Source organism: Dicentrarchus labrax, unplaced genomic scaffold, assembly GCF_905237075.1.
Source record: "Dicentrarchus labrax unplaced genomic scaffold, dlabrax2021, whole genome shotgun sequence".
In the NCBI taxonomy this organism is placed as follows: Eukaryota; Metazoa; Chordata; class Actinopteri; family Moronidae; genus Dicentrarchus; species Dicentrarchus labrax.
In genome coordinates, this window is record NW_026136704.1 from 18,842,493 (window position 1) to 18,864,841 (window position 22,349).

General features: G+C 38.9%; 1 protein-coding gene across 1 annotated transcript; it reads left to right on the forward strand.

The window, feature by feature from the left end:
• The first annotated feature begins 1,587 nt into the window (after nt 1-1,587).
• On the forward strand, nt 1,588-20,409 carry si:ch211-235m3.5 (BICD family-like cargo adapter 1). The gene is made up of 10 exons (XM_051397706.1): nt 1,588-2,046; nt 4,258-4,473; nt 10,403-10,522; nt 11,549-11,695; nt 12,691-12,873; nt 14,263-14,427; nt 15,042-15,119; nt 16,172-16,284; nt 16,604-16,724; nt 19,420-20,409. The coding sequence occupies exons 1-10, from the start codon at nt 1,801-1,803 to the stop codon at nt 19,681-19,683; spliced, it is 1,653 nt and encodes a 550-aa protein (XP_051253666.1). The 5' UTR covers nt 1,588-1,800; the 3' UTR covers nt 19,684-20,409.
• Nucleotides 20,410-22,349: the final 1,940 nt, after the last annotated feature.

Sequence of the window (22,349 nt, forward strand, 5' to 3'; positions counted from 1 at the left end):
CTTACAGCACAAAAACCTTGATCTTAAGTGGTGGCATCACTCTGGGAGCAGAGTTGGAAAGTCCTCTGTGGTCTGACTTAGTAGAAAAAGGTGTCATTTGTATTTCTCTTTTGCCTAACACCTAACAAGACTATACGCACACTTGCTCAGGGAGACAAACATACCTGCTTCATTAGCTCAGGAGTGTGTTGTTGTGGCTGACTCTGCGTGCACATGTGTCCTTCTTAGACTGCACAACAGGCCTCATGGTTGTCACGCTTACGGCACAAGCCTCTCCATTAGCAGCCAATAAACTGAGCAGGAACAATGGAGACAGTGGTGGTGTTCATCACAACTTCTACGTTTGCGTGGTCCCTGCTGCAATATGTACAGACTCTGCCCCCCCCCCAAACAACAACAAAAAAGCCTTCAGGATGCTTCATCTTTTATTCCCCTGACACTGCCCCCTGCTCCATGAAATCTTATGGGGAGCTGAACTATGACCTTTGGCAAGCGGCCAGACAAAGCAGGCCGAGACTCCCCTCTGCTCAGCAGCCCTGATCATGTGGAGGACTTGTTGAGCACTTGTTGGGTGGACAGGTGACTGGAGCAGTGGTCTTCTGTTAGGATTATTCACCACCATACTGCAAAATATCATGTACAACATATATTCTGGGCATCCAAAAGATCATGTAAACAGTGCAGTGTCCGAAATGTATCATATTTTTCTTCAAGTCAAGGCAAGTTTTATTGTGTGCTGTATTGAGTGTGCAATGAATAAGGGTGGAGTATATTTCTCTATCACGGTATATGAAATTGCACAATATCAATATTGTTATATAATAAATTCTATATAAATCCATTGAGAATCTGTTAATAACCAGACAGGAGTGGTTAATACAGCTAATTAAATACTGAAAAATGTTATGAATATCCAATATTGAAGATGAATGAAGAAGTTATACTCACTCTCTAACAAACATTTAACTCCAAACAGTAAAATTAAGCTGTAAATTTATAATAATAATAATAAAATACAGTGTTTTGTTCTGATGTACTGAGGTGACACAAGACACATTCACGCTTGCTTGCGTGACTGATTTGATACAGAAAACAATGGACGATGATATTACTTGTAGGCTACCTCAGGCATTTGAATGAAGTTTTCCAGTATGAATATATATATATATATATATATATATATATATATATAGTGTTTTTCTCAGATAGACAGACAGAAAGAGAGAGATAGAGCTCATACTTTAGATTCATAGACATCCTGAAATGGCTCATCTACTATAAGGACTCTAAAATTAGACACAGCAGTCATACATTAAATGTTTTATTCTTTATTCTTCGGCAGTTTGTCCTGATGTGTGAACACTACCAGCTACACATTTATTGCATTTAATCCGATCACACAGGCGTTGCTATGCTCACTCAGTGTCATTTTTTCCCATCATAAAGCAGATGGTGAGCCCTGGATGATGAGGACAGGTGTCTGTGTGCTTATTATTGACAGTGGGATGGTAACAGTTGCTCAGGTGACTGGAGGAAACTCCCCCTGGAGACAGACAGTCATCTGCAGCTGACAGACGGACCGGCCCACTTTCACTGTGTAGCTCAGACACTCAACTGCACCCACTGAGAGAGAGAGAGAGAGAGAGAGAAAGAGAGAGAGAGAGAGAGCAGCAGCAGCAGCAGCTCTCAATTATGGATCTTATTCACACATATATGCCACTAATCCAGAGTTTACTTTAAAAACAAACACACACTATTTGTTTATTTATTTATTCAGGAGGTTTGAGTTAACTCTCGGTTATGGATCGACTTGATGAATGGAGCTTCAAATCCAAGAGCATGGACCTGGAGGAGGATTTCTACTTCGACTATGGAGCGGAGGAAATAACAGATTATCAAGACCCCAGTGAACTTCTGGCTGCTTTGAAACAAAAGGAGGAAGAGGTTATTTTGGCAGCCCAGCTGGGAAACGCATTGCTCCTGGAAAACCGTCAGCTCAAAGATCAGAGCGACAAACTTCATGAACAATACGCAGACAAGCTGGAGGTAAGTAACCCATCTGTAAACTCTTATTATACAGAGGATGGTTGTACATTATAGTGTGTAATGAAGCTCTGAGGGTTAATATGTGGTTTGAAAAAGGGTTGACGACGTGTTGCTGCTGAGGTTGCAAGCGGGCGGGTGGAAATGAAATGAAGTTTCCTTTTGTTTTCATGTAAACTCTGAAATTATAACGCTCAATATCAGACTGTGGGAACACATTTAATCCAGTGTCGTGAATATACTCCACTGTTTGTTTTGTATACTGAGCATAGAGATAAGAGTGTTTTCATTCAGCTATATGGTAAATATATGACAAATACACCCAGTTGTAACTGTGATAATAGAGAGCAATGTATACAGTACAATAGTACAATCATACAGATCAGACTCTACATTATTACATTTATTACAAACTACATTGTAAATCTAATAATCATTATATTAGATATTTATGGGGAATCTTTTGTATTATTACCAAAGCAGCTGTCATTCACATACTGTGGTGTAAACAGGCAGAAGGGTCAGTTAGTGTTCATGGTGGGTTCATGCCTCTGTGCTCTCATTGTACTGTCTCTCGCTCTTGTGTTGTTCCAGCGACTACAAAAGCATTTCCAGCTTAAATGTTTCTCTGGCAATCTTCACAGGTTGGGAACGAAGTGGGCAGCTTGCTGCTGTAGAATCAAAACCTCCAGCTCCTAATGAGACATCAGCAGTTAATACAAGTGGAGAACTGCAGTCAGGTTTATCACATTTAGCTAAAACTAAATTAAGAACTAGTCAGCTGACATAAAAATAAAAACTAGACTTTAGAAAACTAACTGGAATATATGTCTTAGTTTTGAGACTTTCTCAATTTGGTCAAATTTGTCAACATAAGTATGAAGAGGCATTGGTGCATATTGAGACTGGGATGTCTACATGACACTGTTTGTATTGTAATACCTGTTCTGAACTTCTTACAATAACCCCAGATATTATAATAAACAACAAACTAATACTGAAAGTGATAAAAATTAAACTGAAACGAACAAAACCACTCTGGAAACTAACTAAAACTAAAACTAAAATTAAAAACTAAATAAAATTCGAAACTGTATGAATTTTGGTCACAGTGTCTGTGTGTGACTTAGTGATGATTCTCCACATTTAATACATGTCTACAAAACAATAAATAAATCCAACTTTACAGCAAAGAGGCAGCAGGTGAAATGAGGTTTCACAGGCGTTTGTCTCACTCCCGACGACAGACTGAATAATGGCCTCATTACTCTTCTCAGGGTGAATGCTGATGTCTCCTTCAGATGTTCAATCTTTAATCTTATCAGGTGGATCTGTGTCTTAAATCACAGAGTCGGGGCAAAACTAAGACATGGTGTTATGTGACAAGAACTTTACAAAGTGCAAAGATAAAGATGTGGCAAGAGTGAGATACTGACATAATCTGCAAGAGATACATATTAAAAGGCAGCAATTCATACTTTAATTATGGATTAATGTTTTGATGACTTTGTCAATTAATTAATTTGATTAAAAAAAAACATTTCCTTAAGCTCAAGATTTTAGATTTAAAGATCTTTTTTACTGTCACACTAGACAAAAACAAAGAGAGAATCCTTACAATTGAGATGACTCAAACTATTAATCAGTTATCAAATTATTTGTAGATTATGTTTCTGTCTTAATCTGCAACACATTGACTGATATTTAGGACATAAATACTATAAATTCTCAGTGCAACCCCAGATACACCATTTTCATCCAGATTCCTGCTGTTATACATTTCCCATGATCCTTTACAGCTCTGAATGAGGCTTGTTGGTACATTTCGTAACTGATAGATAGATAGATAGATAGATAGATAGATAGATAGATAGATAGATAGATAGATAGATAGATAGATAGATAGATAGATAGATAGACTTTATTAATCCTCAGAGGGGTTTGGGTCGTCATAGCAGCCAGGTACATTAAAATACAATAAAATACAATAGAATAAAATACAACAATAGAATAAAATACGTAGATAGAAAGATAAAAAAGATAAATAGGTAGGTAAGGTGCAAAGAAAACTGAAAACTGAAACTCCTTTTTCGAAATAAAACGTCAATAGTGTAACAACCTGTTGGTGATAAGGCATTTCTAAGCAATCTCAAACCAATGGATTGTATAAATGTAGAAATTATGACTGACATTAATCTTTCAACTCCTGTGCAGGAGCTGGAGCAGGGCAGGCATGAGCTGCGGCAGAAGCTGGAGGGCTGCCAGTCCCAGTGGGAGAGCCAAGTGGGGGACCTGGAGAGGGATGTGAGGGAGCTGAGCGCCCAGGTGGAGCGGCTGACCTTGGCCCTCAGCGAGGCCGAGAGGGACAAGAGTCGGGCTGAGCTAGAGCACAGCGAGCAGTCTCAGAGACTCAGGGAGCAGCTCAACACGGTGAGTCCCCACAGGCAGATAGGTTTGAATTAATGTCTGCATCTCATGAACTGATAGAGCTGCGATCAAATAAAGGTAACCGAGCTACCGTGAAACAAACACCTGAGCTGTGGATCCAAAGCAGCTGGTCTGAGTCCAACTAGATAAGAAGGTCTGTCACCCAATCCGCGTGCTGAAACTCAATGTTCTTTGCAAACCACTCAGGTGTCAAGTCTGACACATCTGCTCTAAAGCAAGGCCAGACTCTCAGGCTGTTTATAGACTTTATGGAGCAAGGCCATGGCAAAATGCTTTCACATACAAGTTCTGATTAAAAATTGAAAGAAAGTTTTTCATCTGAGCAGGAGAGAGGCAGTAGCTATGAAAGAAAGTCTGGGTTGTTGGCTACAGGCAAATGATCCTTGCCAGTTTGGAGCAGAATGGAAATGATATGTAAACAAAAGGGGGAGTAGAAGTGAGTGCCATGATTTGATTTTAGATCTGGGACAGAGGGAGGACTTGTAGAAAAGTCCTGGAAGACGTTTATGTTTATTAGAATTTATGAGAATTTTCTGAGAATAGAGCTGAAACAATTTATCGATTTTCTTACAAATTAGCTGACCATGAGAAAATAATTCTGTAAGTGTACACTAATTAATTGTTTCTGAGCAAAAATGCAGGAACTTCTCCAATGTGAGCATTTTCTGCTTTCTCTTGTTTTGTATCATTGTGAATTGAATATCTTTAGGTTTTCTTTTTTACTGTTGGTTGAAATAGTTCACCTTGAGCTTTAGCAAACTGTGTTTTTCTGAACAGTTAGTTTCATAACCATGAATCCATTTAGCTTCATTGAATATGAGATGTGAGATATTTTATAATCTATTTAACTAGATCCAGTGTTATTTAGACACATAACGTTAGTCATGTAGATACTTGAATGACGTAATGGACACAATAACTGACGGCATAGGGCTGACTCATCTGTACTATACTTATATAATATTTATGATGTTCAGTGTTTGATCCTAAGGAAGACATGTACACTGGGAGGGAAATCAAACCGATGACATATTTTACAGCCTCTTATCAGTTAACATGGAGGATCTGATTGGATCACACAGCTGGACAACCTTGAGTACTTTTCCAGCCTGAGAAAGTAAGAAATGTTTTACTAAACATGACGCTGTTACGTTACAGATGACTGATTACTTAGTAGAGCAGCTCCTTGTGTTGTTTAAAAAATTAAAACCTGAGTTTGCAAAGTTAAAAATGAATCCACCTCCTCCCCCTCATGAGTCAAGGTCCGCAGAATCAGGAACTGTGAATGTCTTTCCCCCTCTTCAGCCAGGCTGAGGGACTTACTGAGGAAGGCAGACTCCCTAGAAGTTCAGGAAAAAGTCAATTTAGATAAAAGGTGCTATCTCAGTTTGGGCTGTTCGAGGAGGAGGAAGCTGGAAAAATGTTTAATTTGGCTTCCCAGCATCCGACATGGGTAACTCTGGACTCTGTGTGGTTGTAAAAGCCAGAGGAAGAGAGAGCGAATGTGTTGGAGAAAGTGTGAAGAAGCTCAATGTCTAACGTGGTGAAGGGTGCTGTCGTGTCTGTTGTGCCACTGCCTGCTGTGGTGAGTTGTGTCTGTATGTGTGTCATTATGTGTGTTTATACAGGCGCTCCCACAGTTACAGCTGGAGCAGGGCATTTCGTTCTGTGTCCTGATCGGGCTTCAGTAGGTCAGCAGTGAGAAAGTCACAAGTTCCTATAGAGCTCAAGGGGACGTCTCCAAATGTCTTGATTTGTCCGACCAACAGCACAAAACCCAAAGATATTCAGTTTGCTATCTAAGAAAGCCAGTAAATATACGAATTTGGACAATATTTGCCATTTTTTTCTTAACAAAATGTTGTGAGTACCTTTGCATAGCCAAAAAATTGTCTGTTCCAGCTCAAAAATTCACTATATCGGCCGCCATATTGTTAATTGGTTAGTTTTTCCCCTCTAAAATGTGTCTCAAAAAATGTCTGTCATAGGAGGCAGGTAGTCATTCTCACTCGTTAAAAAAAGTCTGTCTCTTATAGACAGTGAGTGTACACATAATGAAGCTCCAGCAGGTTTCTAAGACCTTGAAACACTATATCCTGATTGTGAGAGTGTAACCAGAGTATGACAGGAATCTGGAGGAGGGCTGTCTGTATCGCACCACAGAAACCTGAGAGAGAAAAAGAATTCATCACGCTTACCACCAACAGCAAAGCAAAGAGAGGAAAGATTTGCTGTGACTCTCCATGCTGGTGCATTTGAGGAAGCGGCCGCGTAAAAACAATGTTGTTGTGTGCCAGGTCGTCACATGGTTCAGGGCTGACTGTTTAGACAGTTGTAGGAAAAGTAGGTGTTACAATATCAGGGAGTGTTGAGTGATGTCAGGGTGTTTTTCTTCTGATTACATTGCAAATATCATCGTTCCTGCAACTAAAAGACAATATGAGAACGCTAATGAGTTTGTCTTTTTTCTCATTGTTAATGTTTAACAAGGAGATGGATTAAGTCTGAAGAACCAGCAGGTTATGACTGATTTCCACCGAAGGAAAGATCAGTTTAGTTTGACTCTTGTGCAAGGAAATTATCAGTGTGTTAGAAATTTGCCATACAAACACTTCTACTGAAAGAAATGCCTGACTGGAAAGGGAGTTTGATTATCGGATGATAAGCTGGAAATACTGATAATATTCAGTCTGTTTCTTGGGCAGAAATCAAAAAACACAAGTTCAGGACATTGGTTTGGACTCAGTTTAACCATTAGTCATGCACAGTTTTGGTTATTGTAATTTATGTTTACACTAGCTACTCTGATTCAATATGCTACAGTCAATATTGAATCTGAATGATCACAGTTCTTCAATAAGAGTATCGATAACTAGACTTTCCAAAAGTGTGATATTAAAGCCAGATTAGCAAACACTCGACACAGAGCAGAAAGATAAATAAATAAATCATTAGGCATCATTTCAAGCAAAACTACCAAAACCTTGCTGGCTTCAGCTTCTTAAATGTGATGATTTAATGCCTTATTGTTGAAACCTGATAGTGAACTGAATGTTTGGAGGTTTTGGACTTTTTGTCAGAATTCTGAGAAACTGTGATGGGTGTTTTCTCACATTTTCTTCAGGCTGCAACCCTTTAGAGAAGTCTGACAGTTATTGTCTTGATTCATTATTTTGTCCGAAAATGTCAGAAAATGGTGAAACATGCCTCTTATAATTTCTCACAACCCCACAGTGACCCCTTTGGTTGATAAGAACACATTTCAGGCCCTCAGTTGTTGCTGTTAAGATGTATATTTAAAATTAAGATATAATTTGTATAGAACCTGCTGTTTGCATTTATTTTGTTAAGTATTACATTGGTAATGGTAATATTTTCTGAATATTGCGCTTTCTTATAGCACTTGAATGTTGAAGTGGACCTCCTATGAAATGACATTACCAGCTGTGGCCCCAAGCCAGTTTGAGTTTAAGACCCTCCTCTAAATGATTGATTCATTCAAAAAAAGAATAGGCAGATGAATCAATTTTTTGTCCACCCAAAATCAGTAAGTTTTTTTTATCAGTAAGTGCAGACTGGGTGTTAACGAGCTATTTGGTGATTTGGTCTTTCCTCTGTTACATTTCCACCTCCTGCTTCCCACCCAGCGTCACATGATCTCCTTCCCTGGCCGTGGAACGCGGTGTGTTATTGGACGGCCATGACAAATCCCTGACTGTAGATTTCCGTTATTGTAAAAGGAGATGCCTGAATTGAGGCGATACCCCATGACCTTTGCTACCCTCTACCAGCATCACGCAGCTCACAGACAAAAAGGCAAAGACAATATACATTGGGGAGAGATATAAATCTTTCATTTGCTCCTTTGATGTCGCCCCTCATACCCAAACATCCCATCATCCCAGGGGAGAGCCGTCCTTTCTGCGCACTCCCCAAGGGGCTCGGCTGCAGCTTGGGTAGTCAGCTGTTAGATACCTCAGTGTTTGGGTTGGTGAAGGCCTGAGGCTTGGGGGGCCGTGTGAGGGGATATCATCTTTGTGTCTCTACCAAATGGAGCGTCCTCCTTCCACTCCTGTTTTGGTGATTCTCAGTGGGTCGCTGCCTCTATTGTGGAAGGGGCCCGTGTTGACGAGACGAGGCAGCAGTAACGACGACTCATGGAGGCGAACGTTCACCCCCCACCCCTCTTCTCCTCATAGTGTGTCTGCATGCTAGGTTTTGTTTTTGTCCATCAGTGCCGGCTTTACTCTTGTCACACACACACTTCCCACTAATTTAGCCCTCACGCCTGCCTCACTTCCTCTGTGAGCTCCTTCGAACACACACACACACACACACACACACACACACAAGCTGTCCCCCTCCGCTTCATCCTCGTGATGTCCAAGTTTACCCTCTGCCACATTGTTGTCTAATGTGGCATGATGATGTCACAGACAAGACCAAGATGCCCTCTGCTCCATCTGCCACGGAGGCCGGCCTTTCATCTTGTATTATGTGGTTGTGATGGGACCTGACAGGGGCCCGCCAAACTGCTGAGTAAGGGGAACTGTAGAACGGGGGTCTGGGGGGATTGGGAGGGCGACTGGTTGGTGTGTTCACTGGGGCTTCAGAACTGGTGCCAACAGCAGGCCAAAGGAGTTTTGTTTAGTTTGTTAGAGTTTCAAAATCATCTTATGTTTGATAGACATGACAACATAAACGAGAAATCCAGTGATTGGCTGATGTCTTCTGTGCTTTTGATGGATGAGTGATCACTGGACTCGTGTTGCTTCTTGTTCGGTTACAGAAGTGGGCTCCATGGAAGGCGACCCGCAGTGTCTGTAGATATAAAAGACTCATTCTGTGGTAACAAAAACATAATAATTCTTATTTTCAGGTGATTATATGAAAATACACTTATGAATATTATATTGCATTTGTGCCAATAGATCCTCCTCAATGTTATACACTGGACCTTTAAGTCTTATTGTTTAGGTCCATGTTTTCTAGCTATATAGCTAGATGGCACATTGCCACGATTCTGGCTCATTACAGTTGAAGAGCTTGAAGCCATCAGCAAGATTGTGCATTGTGTTGCTGCGTGAAGTTGCCTGTGATACAAAAACAAAACAAAACAATGACCCACTTGTAAAAAACGTTGTTCTATAGCACTACAAGGTCAAAAACTCTCCAGGGTATCTTTTTAAAATAAGCCAATATGTATTGTGAAGCCACATCTTAGATTATGTGAGGACGTATGAACAGATTTTCTTCCCAGATAATTTTATCTGACGGACTTTTAAAGGTCTGAGGTGGTGGTAATATATCCGTATTTCAAGCAAAAAGCTAAAAAGTTGTAAAAAAAAATGAACACAGTTTTGTCCTCCCTTTAATCATCTTGTGAGACTCAGATTTTTTTTATAGACCCCGCTGGGAGCTTGGGAACATAATGTAACCATAAGCAGTTCTTCAAAGGACAGTAAAGAAAACCATCTCTTATTCTCCTTGTGCTGCAAGGGCTGCAGCAACAGATGTTTAATTTTAGTCATCTAATCCCCACCTTTCAGGCAGGTATCATAGTATGCTCCTTCTCCTCTGGGTCTAGATTACAGGATTTCACCTCCTGCTGTATGTTTGGTTATTTTTAGATTCAAGATTGTGGTCTCGGCTCTCTTAAAGCTCAGGCCTCAGGCGAGCTTTGTTTTGGAGTTTCAAGTTGACTGATGCAAACGTATGATTCTACTCTTCTTTTAAATAGTTTGGTTTCTAGCTCTAACTCACTGTAACCCCCCCCCCCTCAAGTCTAAATAAAATGCACTAAAGAAGACTGTCCTTGAAATTCAAATGCTTTTTTTTTTTTTTTTTTTTTTTACTCCATTTGTGAATCTCGTGTGTGTGATTTCTCTCTGGTGTGTGTTTGTGTGTGTAGGCGATGGAGGTGGAGAGAGCCATGTCCAGTGAGCTGCAGGCTCTGAAAGAGGAGCTCCAACAAAAAGGAAGCCACAACAGGCCGCAGGATGAGGAGCTTATCAGTGCCATGAGGGAGCAGGTAACTACCAAGCACAAAACACACACACTGTGTACCTCGAAATGCTAAAACCAGAGCTAAGCCTAAATGTTGCATCGTGTACTCACACAGACTCACACACTGCACCAAGGCTGTTGGCATTTACCAGTTCATTTTTCTTGTTGCATTCACTTCGTTATACTGTCATTAACTTTTGGCTGAAGGTTTCTGTGTTTCAGTTTTGTTAGTTAACTTTTCCAATACAGAAAGAACACAATGCAACACAAGAATAAAGACAATAAAACACTGAAGAACAGAAGAAACAGAATCAATCACACTTTTGTACAGCACTTTTCATACAAACAAAGGTCAGATGAGGGTTCATAGGCTTTAATAAATAGGACTGAGACCATTCAGAGCTTTATAAAGCAATAAAAGGGTCTTCGATTCCGAAGCAAACAGGTGCAAACCTGAATATACAAAAGAAGCCAATAGAAAAAAAACAAGATAAAAAAACATTCAAATTAAAGATGAAAGTACAGCATAAATACAGCGTAAAGATGGGGCAGCACATTTTCACAATAAAATATATATTTTTACTTGCTATTATGTTTTTATCTTTATATTAATTTAAACAATGAGACCAAACTTCACAAACCCTCCCTTGATGATTATTAAATATTCAAAACATCCATCATTCATTTTAACAGCAAAATCAGGCTTTGTCTGACTCTTCCTTTGTGTATCAGTAAAGGCAATGCAAGCCCAAATTCTTGTTTGGATATACCTGGTGGTAGAAGAGAGCTGTCTCCTAATAAACACAACTGGGGAGATTCTGGCAAATGGTTTCTGGCTCTTCAATACTTTTTGTTACTCGTTTCCAAAATAGAGAAACAAACATTCCCACATTAAAGGAAATAAAGTACCTGCTTCATTTTTACACTTTCAACAGAGAAAAACACTCACAGGTGGATTTAGGAGGTATGATGCAAGGGAATAGTGAGAGTAAGTAAGAATATAAAAAACTTTTTTTGGGTCATATTTAAGATGTTTGTGTGTGTTTTTCAGGCGCTGCGTCTCACCCAGAAGGAACAGGTGCTGGAGGAGCGTTTGGAGACTGTGTGTCAAGAAAACACTGAGCTGAGGGCAACTTTGGCCTCCTTACACACACGTCTGGCTCTGCATGACCAACTGAACCAGCAGCAGAGCCAGCAGGTACATATACAAATACATTACACACTTGTGCTGAAACACACGCGGACAAGGCAGCACAAAGCAGCTCAGAGCGGGTGGTGTATGAATGAAAGAACCTCAATAACAAAGGGATTTTCTGCTCCCTGCCTAGCGGCCTGGGTTTCGACGGGATTGTGGAAAGCATTGCTAAACAATCACCTCATCCCCGTCATTGTAACTTTCACCCGCAATTCTGGATTCCACTCTTGTTCGTTCAGTTTCATGTTGGGCCGCAGGCTGGAATCTAGCACGTCAGGATTTTTCTCGCACTGAGCGTTAGTGGAAATATTTACACGAGTGTCTCATGACACATGTCTCATGTGTCTCATTTTAAAAAGCTCACATGATCTTGGGTAAAATTACTTTTGTGTTATCGTGTTCATCTCTCTCTGTTTACCATCAGTAGAATCTGAGGATTCATAATGTTGTTTTATCATAATCTATATCATATGTTGTACTTGTTGTTAACCTCAGACTCACATTTGTGCCTGCGGGTGTGTTCATGCATGAGTACCAAGGTTATTACAGTTAACTACAACTGAACTAAAAACTGAAACTATGTGGGAAAAAACTGGGTATTTTCAAACGGAAATAAAAATTAAAAACTAGACTTTAGAAAAAAACTAAAACTAACTAAAATAAAAGGGGAATATAAGCTAGAGGAAATGTCTTTAGTTTTATTCTTTGTGAGTTTTGTCAACACAACAACATGAGGAGGCGGTGGTGTTTATGGAGACTGAGATCTCTTCATCTGAGCTTTTCTTCTTAAGTCTTGCCCCTGACAAAAAAACAAAACAAAACTATAATACTGAAACTAATAAAAACTAAACTAAAACTAAACATTTTTAAACAATAAAACGTAAACTGAAACCAGCAACACCCATTCTGGAAACTGAAACTAAACTCAACTGAAAACAAAAATGATTTAAAATTACAAAACTATAATAACTCTGGTGTGTACCTCCTTGTATTTTCAGCTAGCTGAGGCGTGGCAGGAGGTGGAGGCGGCGCGGGGTCGCTCGCAGCAGCTGCAGGTCCAGGTGGAGGAGCTTCAGGAGGAGGTCTCCCTGCAGGAAGCCAGGAGTCACGGAGACGCCTCCCTGTTGTCCGAGCTGGAGAGCAGCCTGGAGATGGCAGAGCTGGGATGCAGCAAAGACGAGGTACTGAAGAAGCAGGACTGGAGCAGATTACACAGTCAGACTTCAGTGTTTTTAACATTGTGCATCTGAAATGATCCTCATTCAATCGGACTCATTTGGGAATTAAGAAAAAGGGTATTAACGGTAAAAGGGAACTCATCAAAGGGAGTACTACTGCATACGTCGAAATATATGTGTATAAAGCCTTAAGTGGCTGCAGAGGAAGCTCTGCTCTGTCAAGTGTGATAAATTGCCTTAAGTGATGTTTGAAAAGTTTGAAAATAGAAAAAATCTGTAGGCGTGGAGACTACATTAACCGCTACTAGCATAACACACCTGAATCCCAGACAGAACTGACAGTGGTACAGTTGCATTGTGGGTCATGTAAGCACTGGGTTTGACCAGAATGAAGAATGTGTTGAATAATAAAGACTTATTATTTTTCTAAACTTATATAAATACATATATAAATAATATATATAAACAGTACAACAGACAGCACCAGAGAAACATCGTCTGTAAGTTGAATTTTAGGCATGTTGTTGTAGTGAGAGGAACATGCTGACAGAACATTTTGTGCAAGTTCTCTGTGACACTGTGACTCGTGTTTGAAGCAAATACACGCTGCGAGGAGAAGGTGCGATTTGACAGATTTTCAGTGAAGTGAAGACGCCACAAAGAATTATTAGATGAGACTCGTTGTCTAAATTATGTCTGGGAGGGAACAGGAAAACTGACAGTGAGGCCAGATCTTCTAATTCTCACTCTCCTGGTGTCTACTGTTATTGTTTTGTTCCAGCAGGAAAATTAGATTTATAACTGCACTCATGAGTCACTCGCCACATTTCCTGTTTGTCATAGCCACATTGTAGGAGAGTTTCCCCGTTTTACAGCTTTCAGCGCACGTTTACACATGTGTGTCTACATCATAAGATATCATAGAGTATCTCTTCCATCGTATGAAAATCAGCCTTTTACGATATCTTTTAAGTTATCATGAGATCGGTGTCATGATGTGATATATTTGACTCAAGGAAGTTAAATAAAGTGATGAGGTAATGCTTGCTCCTCCCAGTGTGTAAATACTTGATGTCACTCAAGATGTAATAGGTGTAAAGAGAACATAAGGCAGGCTGAAAGGAGAAAGGGGGAAATAAATACTTTAATACTTGTTTGTGACCCAGTTTTTGAGTCAGTGATCAGTCATTTTTCATTAAAACATCTGAAACATTAGCTCTTTTAATGTAGGCCACTCATACAGTAGCAGCCACCAAGCTATAACAGTTATTGTGAGAGTTATTCAACACTTCAAACTACTCATATCTGGCCATGAAAACATAAAGTTAATAGTTAGGATGGACTTTTGAGAGTCATAATTAACATAAAGGCTTCTTCTCCTGTTCTGCTTAGATGAAGCAAGAAATGGGCTCTATCCTTCAGTTACTGCTCCCACTGACGCAGGAACTGAACGGCTCAGGGAGGTCAGAGGTCGTGGATCAACAGGAGGACCTGAAAGCCATGCTACATCAGCTGAAGGGAGTGGCCCAAACCCTGGCACAGGCATCCAGCCCTCAGGTGAGCGATACTAGAGGAAATGCAAAACAAAAGGCTGACATTGTTGTTTGAAATCAAAGGAAGACAGGAACACTACACTGTAGCTTTTTAGAGTTTATAACTCTTATATCATTATCATATAAATATATAGAGTATATATGTCCTTTGTGCCACACAGTAGGTTTATGAATACATTTGCTTGATCGATAAAGGCTAGAAACACAGGTGTTTATTAGCTGTACTCACATAGTCATCCACTTACTCACATCCACCCTCTAGTGGCTGTTAGAGCCACTGTAGCACCGATTCACTGGACCATGCCGAGGAACTGTGCGTCCTTGTTTATGCAATGGATGCCAGTGAATTGTTGCAACTTATAGGTTTTACATGCTTTGCTAAGTCTCTTTTTTAGCCACAGGCAAGCATATACAATTGTCCATTTGTGTCTCATGGTGCTTGTATTCCATTCAGACCAGTAACAGGCGTTTATCACTGTAACTAAATATTACTGCCCTCCCCTTCCTCTCCTCGGAGCTCCGTGCAAATAGGCCAACGCCACAGAAACTCCTTCTGGTGTAAATCTCTGAGAAATGCACGGCCGACACCTGATCTCTTTGTTAATGTCTCCGTCCCAGGAGCTGAATCGCGCTTTTGTCGACAGGACGGGTGATCAGTGTGGGAATCCGAGAGCAGCACAGGAGCTGAGAGATCAGGTAACCCAGCGGTGAACGAACACCCATAGAGGCCCATTATTTTAGGGTTTGGTTGTGTCAGTACTGACCTCGCTGTAATCCATCTTAGTGTCACAGAAAAGATTCAGTAACTTTTGAGAGCATTCTTACTGAAGATATGTTTGATTCTTTCTCACCTCAAAATTACTGCTTGCTACCAGCTTTCATTGGGATGAATAATAAATAATATTGCATCGCTTCACTTTAAATTTAAACATACATTTTGCATTGCATTAGTTTTAATCACAAATGACATCCAAGAGTTTTTAATTTTTCTTTTTGTGATAAATTGCAACTTAACTTTTGTCACATTAGTGCAGTGTTTCTCAAAACACGCCTAAGGGTACATTTATAGTCATGCATAATTAAAAAAATAATTACACTACATTAAGTTCAATAAAAAATGTAACTGTAAGTTCAATAAACCACATTTTACATTCGATATTCCTATTTTCAAATTGTTAACTGCAATACAAGGCCATCATGTTCACTGTTAGTGGGAAGCCAGTTTTGATATTGAATGGCAAAAATCAAGAAAATGGATTTGTGGTTGAAACGTAGCAGCAATACAGCTGAAAAACACAAGAGAACATGGCCCAAAATATACCATCAGTATCAGGAAAATCAAGCTTTGATGGGATGAATCTTAATGAGTTACAACAAGGTTGATGTTTAATAAATCAGACACTGTATTGAACCTCTTGATATAGCCTTTCCTCTACCATAAATGTCAGTGGGTACTTATTATAAATAAGAACCACTGCTTTAGTCCAACAATCAGTGTGCAAATCACATGCACGTTTCATGTCCAAAAAACCTCTAAGCACTAACAACCCTGTTAAATGTTCCATTTAAAATTTCTATTTTTCAAACTTTTTGAAAGTTTATGGCTCAAGGTACAGAGAAATCAAAAGATTAAACATAACGAAATAGAATTTTTAAAGGGAACTTTTATGATTGTTGCAAGTCCTTGGAAGGCAGAAACCTCTTCAGAGCAGCAGTGTCTTCAGTCAGTTAATTTCTTCCTCCTGCAGAACGTCCAGCTGCAGCAGGAAAACACTGAGCTGAGGCAGAAGTTGCAGAGCATACAGGAGCAGGCTGAAGTCGTCCAACAGGCCATCAGAGACCGAGATGAAGCCATAGCCAAGTGAGAATCTCATTTATTTTTCTCAATAATTTCAATGCAAATCATAATATCCAATATATTCAGATGTCTTTAAGTTCCTTCCTTCCTTTTTGTTTACGTTTGTTTTAAAGAACAACTATTGTTGTCTTTCATCTCAAATAATTCTGCTAATTTTGGGTTGATTATTCAGAAAACAAAATCAATAAAGGTGAATGTATGTGAGAGACAGAATTAATTATTTTCTTATAGAAAGCTACTCTTGGAGCCACAGTCATGAGTTTGAACATGACATTTCTTCTATCTGTAATGTGACTGAAGAGGTTTCATCTTTTCTTGGTAGGAAAAACCTGATGGAGGCCGAGTTGGAGAGAAGTAAAAATGACATGATGTCTCTGAACAACCAGTTATTAGAAGCCATCCAACGTAAACTGGAGCTGTCACAGGAACTGGAGGCGTGGCAGGTGAGGTCCCCTTTTCTCTGTAGAACTTTTTGTCCTCCCATCCAGTCTACGGTAGCCTAAACGTCGTTAAACCATCTCTTACGTTGCCTTGGAATCTGTAAACAGATCTCCTGCTTCATGAAATCCTTCATTAATACAGTTAATTTGCACCTTTTAAGATCTGCATCATAACGGAAAAATCACCGTTTGAGGCACGCTGTCTGCAGTTTTAGTGATAATCTGACCAGACAAGAGACGGTTGTATTTAAGTTTGGTGTCCTCAGTGGGAGGTCAAGGACAAAGGCAGCCATATCTCTCTCAGCCTCGTCAGTTTGGAGGGATATGAACGACAGGTGTCTCTGTCTGTGAGTCCTTCTGCTGCTGAGTCACTATGCCAAGCCGAGCCATCTGCCGGAGGGTCTGATCTCTCGTGTTTTGATGGAGATAATGCAGATAATATTCAAACCAAAACACTGATTCAATCACATTTGGTGGCTGAAAGCAGAATTATTATAATATTTGTGAAAACAATAATAATTATTGATAATAATAATAAAAATAATGATCAGAAATATAAATCATAAATAAATCATAAACAGAGTTTTACAAATACATATGTCTTGTATATACAGATATAGACTGGTATCAAAGGCAAACAATCTAAAAATGCATTTCCTTATTTACAGATGGAAGAAGAATACGTTCTGTGTAGGTCCACAAATAAAAACTATACAGAAATTTACAGGAATATTTACGAGCCATGTACAAATCAGTTAGACAGAGGATCAGCAAAAACAGTTTTGATCTGCAGTGCAGTCAGGCTGTTTTACTGTTTTAGCTTCAGTATCAGATCTGCTGAATCTACATTTACATTGTAAATCTGGTTGCTATAGAAATAAAGTTTACTTTAAAAGACTCTAAAAGACTCACAAACAGGGTTGTAAAAGTAACCTCCTCAGCAAAGGATGAGGCTGTTGATATTCTATTTTTTTTTTATTGTCAACACATCTCATGAGAGAACAAACCAACAATGTTTTAGTCCAGTGGTTCCCAATCTGGGTGTCGGGATCCCCATAAGGGGTCATCAAAGCTTCAAAGGGGGTCGCAAGGCCTTTTTGATTTTAATAAAAATATGTACAGTTGTCAGTTTACAGCATGATAATCCTAAGGAAAATGGTTGGGAACTACTGTGTTAGTCCATCTCACAATACTTTACGGCTGCAGCCTATCTGTGGCTCTTAGCTCTAAACCTATTAGTTTATACTTATGACACAAATATATCGTTTTGTTGTTGTTTTTTAAAGTCAGTAATTTCCTAAAACAACTGGGCACTGTGGTTTTTACCAAATATTACTCAAACAGGAGTAAATAGTTCAACTGTTTTAACTATTTTAACATTTGGTGATCTAGTGATTATTTGAAGGAACATGTCACATTGTGTCTTACTGATTGTTTTTGGAAACAGCTACAGTATCAGATTTGGCTACACAGGCAATATAGTAGTATCACTTCATTGCTGGTTCAGGTGTTTTCATGGGATTTATTGACAATAAGACCTAGAAAATGCATTTCCTGCTGAAAGTGCAGTGGGGCTGCTGACGGCTGAAATGCAGAAACGTATTTAAAAGTGGAATTATTAAAAGAGGTTGAAGAGGATTCAAGAGAGAGGGAGAGAGTGAAAGGCATAGACAGAGGGAGAACTGTTTGCACCATGAGCATCGTAAGGATTTGCTAAAGATTTTGATATATAATATGTGAGGATAAAGTTACAAATGTCAGAGAAATGGTAGATTAAAGAGTCCTCACATTTCTGATTCTGCTGAAGAGCGTCAGAGTCAAAATACATGAGAGTTAATGAGAGAGTTGAAGGGCTCTCTTGGTGCTTGGAGGCTGAAATTTCAAAAACTGCAAGTCCTACAGCTTAAGTAGTTACATGGACTGCAAGAGGACACAATTGTCTATGTTTTGGTGTATAAATTATGTATGAGAAGTTAAAGTTGTGGGAGTAAGAGCAAGTTAAAAATAATTTTTCACTCTCCACTCCATGATGTCATCCCCTCTAGCTCTGAACATTCCGCTCCATAAGGCCCCATTATAAACTCAGAAAAACAGTTTAAAAAGCACAACATTTAAGCTGTGATAATTCAAAAAGTATGAAAGATTAAAAAAAAGTTGAATACAAGTTGAATAGTCCAAAGTCTTGTGAACATTTTAAAGTTTCAATAAAGTATATAGCTGAAATTATGTGGAGGGATTAGCATTTCAAAGTAGAGAAAGTTTAAAGAGGATTGGAAGCTTTCTCCACTTACTTTAATGGTAAAAACAAAAATGTAATAAAGTTAAAAAGTTTAAAAGGTAAAAACAAGTTGAATACAAGCCAAAGAGTCCTGTTTTGAACTGAAGAACAATAGTGTGGATGCTGTGTCAGCACACAATATACAAAATGTATTTATAAAATGTTTAAAATTTAAAATACATTTATTGACTCTTGTTAATGTTAAAATATATGCATGCAACACCAATCTGCAGTGACAATAAAGGTCACTGCAACAATAATAACACAATAAACAATCAAGTAGTGTTTAAATATGATACTGTCAGATGATTATGATGTGAGGGCAGTGTTGACATGCTGTTCTCCAACATGAGACAGCAGACTGAGTCTGTGCTCCTCAGACTTCCCGCTCATTTCCTGTTCCTCCCCGCCTTTCCTCAGGATGACATCCAGATCATCATCAACCAGCAGCTCAGGTCCCAGCAGCAGTCGGAGCTTCCTCAGAAGAAGTCCACCACCAACGGCATGTCCTTCTTCCGCAGGTCAAGCAGGACGGCCTCCACCTGGACACGCCAGCCCTCCTCCTCCTCCTCCTCCTCCTCTTCCTCCTCCTCCACCTGGAGTTCAGACGCTAATCAGGACAAAAGCCAATCCCCCTGGAGGGACTGGTTAAGACGGGGGAAAGGGGCACAGTATGGCAAATAATGGACAGTGAGTGCTACACCTTCCTCCTGGGTGCTGAGGAGAGAAGGAACCAGGAGGTGAGGTCAGAGCGCAGCTTTTCAAACATCATGTATGGTGAAAAGAAGCCATAAAGACACTTTTAATTCAGTCATGAACAACAGAGCCACTACGGACAAAGACTGTCAAATAGACACTAACGTGTACACATTTCACTGAGAGGCTGAGCCTTCCTAAAATCGAAACTGTGACAACCTGGATCACTAACATTTTCACAGGATTTGAAGGTTTTGCTTGAGACTGTAAATATTGTGCCTTATTTTGTAATATTCGTACTATTGTGAATGTCTGTATGTCTGAGACTTTATATGTTGTACATGATAGGTGTAGATCAGTGGAGAGTATTTGTTCAGATTATTTAACGTCACAGATCAAAGAGAAAGAGAAGTACGGTCAAGAAATAAACGATCAAACAATTGATTTGTGAGTGTACTGAATTTTGTCTTCGCATACCAAGTTGGAACTGAGAAGTTGCATTTTTTTTTACTGTCAGTTCTGCTCAAAATATGTAAATGTTGATTGTATAAGAAACACAACTGTTATTTTTTATAATTTTGTTTTTGTTTGGTTTTCCAGTAAAAACCAAATATGTTCTCTGAATGATGACTTGGTGTGCTTTGTGTCACACATTTTCTGTATGTGCATGTATTCTGTGACTCAGTGTTCAATATTAAAGCTGCTTAGTACAAACTGTGTTGTTTCCTAAGCTGTCTGACTGTCCACATCTGGAATGATTGCTGATCATTTCATAAAACATCTGTGTTCATTTACTCAAGGTGACCTAGTTCTAGAAAAGTGTTAGTGGTCTTGTAACCGTCTTTATTTTCTTCCTATGTTACATTGGATCAGGGAAACACAATAAAATAGAGAACTGAAAAATATCTATAATTTTCTCCTGTACACAAGGAAAATGCAGCACTGTCTCCAGATTGATGGTATACTGAGACTGTTTAACAAATACACAAATTGAGAAGAAGTGTCTGTCCAAAGTAATTAAAGATGTACTCAATGTGCAGAGCCTTTAGAAAATATTCAACCTCCAGTAGATACACACAAAACTAAAATATATTTGTACAGATTTTGATGAAATTGTTGAAAATGAAATGCATACAATGTAATTTACAGGGTTATATTTAAATTTGAACTGCCTTACAGCATGAAATGGCCATAATGTATCTGCAGCAGATTGATAAGGTTCATAAGATCAATATTAACTGAAATTTCTGCCTTGCTAAATTCCTGTACTCTATTTTAGAGAAAAAACCCCACACAGAACAATTTCTTTGTCTCCTGTGCTTTCACATACTCACAATTACTCAAAGATGACTTTATGACAGGGTGTCTTTTAGATTTTTGCTTTAATTCTTTTTAACTACCTTATTCATTTCTCATGAAATTTGACTTTAGAATTTGTGGGAAATGAAGTGAGTACTCACTTAGCTAATATAGAAGCTCTGCATAGTTGAGTGGAAAGTGAGTTTTGGTTGCAGTACTGTAAGTACCAATGTGATTGCTACAGGATGCGTGTTCACTTCTGTAGCTTCCAAATGGTTTATTCAACAAAAACAGTATGTGCATGGCTACTAACTGTGTGCTCATCCAAGTCCCCACTCACTTCCTGCACCAATACGCCAGTGTTCACAAAATAATCACAAAAGAGAAATTAATACATACATACATACATAAAACGGCAGCAACAAGTACTGATGGATAAAGTTAGAGGCATATGAAACTCATGAGCAGTTGAGGGAAGAAACTTATTTCCAAAGACTTTAAAGAGCAAATACAAAGGAGACACTGGCATCATCACATTATTTTAGTTAAAGGATCAGACACAATAATTACAGGAGGCAAAACTATGTTAAGAACAACTCTAGAAAGAAATGTAAGTCAGCTAAGGCCACAGATTAGTCAGTGGGTCTTTAAGTACATATTATATTGTTATTACAGCTTTGAATTCAACCGTTTGTTTTATTGATGTGATTTTTTTTCACATAACTCACATCTACAAACATTTATTTAATTTAAAAACACAAGTCTCTGTCCAAATGCAAACTCTCAAACCCAAAGTACACCACACATCAAAATGTGTGCCAAACATGGACCTGGTTTGTCAGGAGAGACCACTGACTGTCTTTAGTGAGTCTGCTGCTGCCCTCTGCTGACAGTCAGCTAACCTCAGAGAAAACCCACAGTACAGACAGATACTGAGGGGACAACTGACCTCACACAGCCAGTGTGCTCTCATCTGAGATTAAAAAGAAAGAAAGAAACAGATAGACAGACAGACAGACAGACAGACAGACAGACAGACAGACAGACAGATAGATAGATAGATAGATAGATAGATAGATAGATAGATAGATAGATAGATAGATAGATAGAAAGGGAGAAACATTGTTTGGAAAGTAAAAGTGTTAAAATTAATATTATTTTGTTTTCATGAAATTGATTTGTTTTCTTATTAACCAGAAAGATTTATTTTTTTCTTTTTCATTTTGCTATTACTCAACTAACTAATTCACTAAGTCTGTATATCCAAAAATATTAAAATATTCACTTCCCATATTTTTCTCCATAAAAAGTCCAAATAGTATCTTAACTAAAGATTATTTATTTATTTTTACATA

What these genes read in the sequence shown, in the direction of transcription:
- si:ch211-235m3.5 (XM_051397706.1), top strand. Translation starts at nt 1,801, where the DNA reads ATGGATCGACTTGATGAATGGAGCTTCAAATCCAAGAGCATGGACCTG. An exon ending in CACAGGCATCCAGCCCTCAG is followed by an intron (nt 14,428 to 15,041) that starts GTGAGCGATACT and finishes TCTCCGTCCCAG; the next exon opens with GAGCTGAATCGCGCTTTTGT. An exon ending in CACAGGAGCTGAGAGATCAG is followed by an intron (nt 15,120 to 16,171) that starts GTAACCCAGCGG and finishes TTCCTCCTGCAG; the next exon opens with AACGTCCAGCTGCAGCAGGA.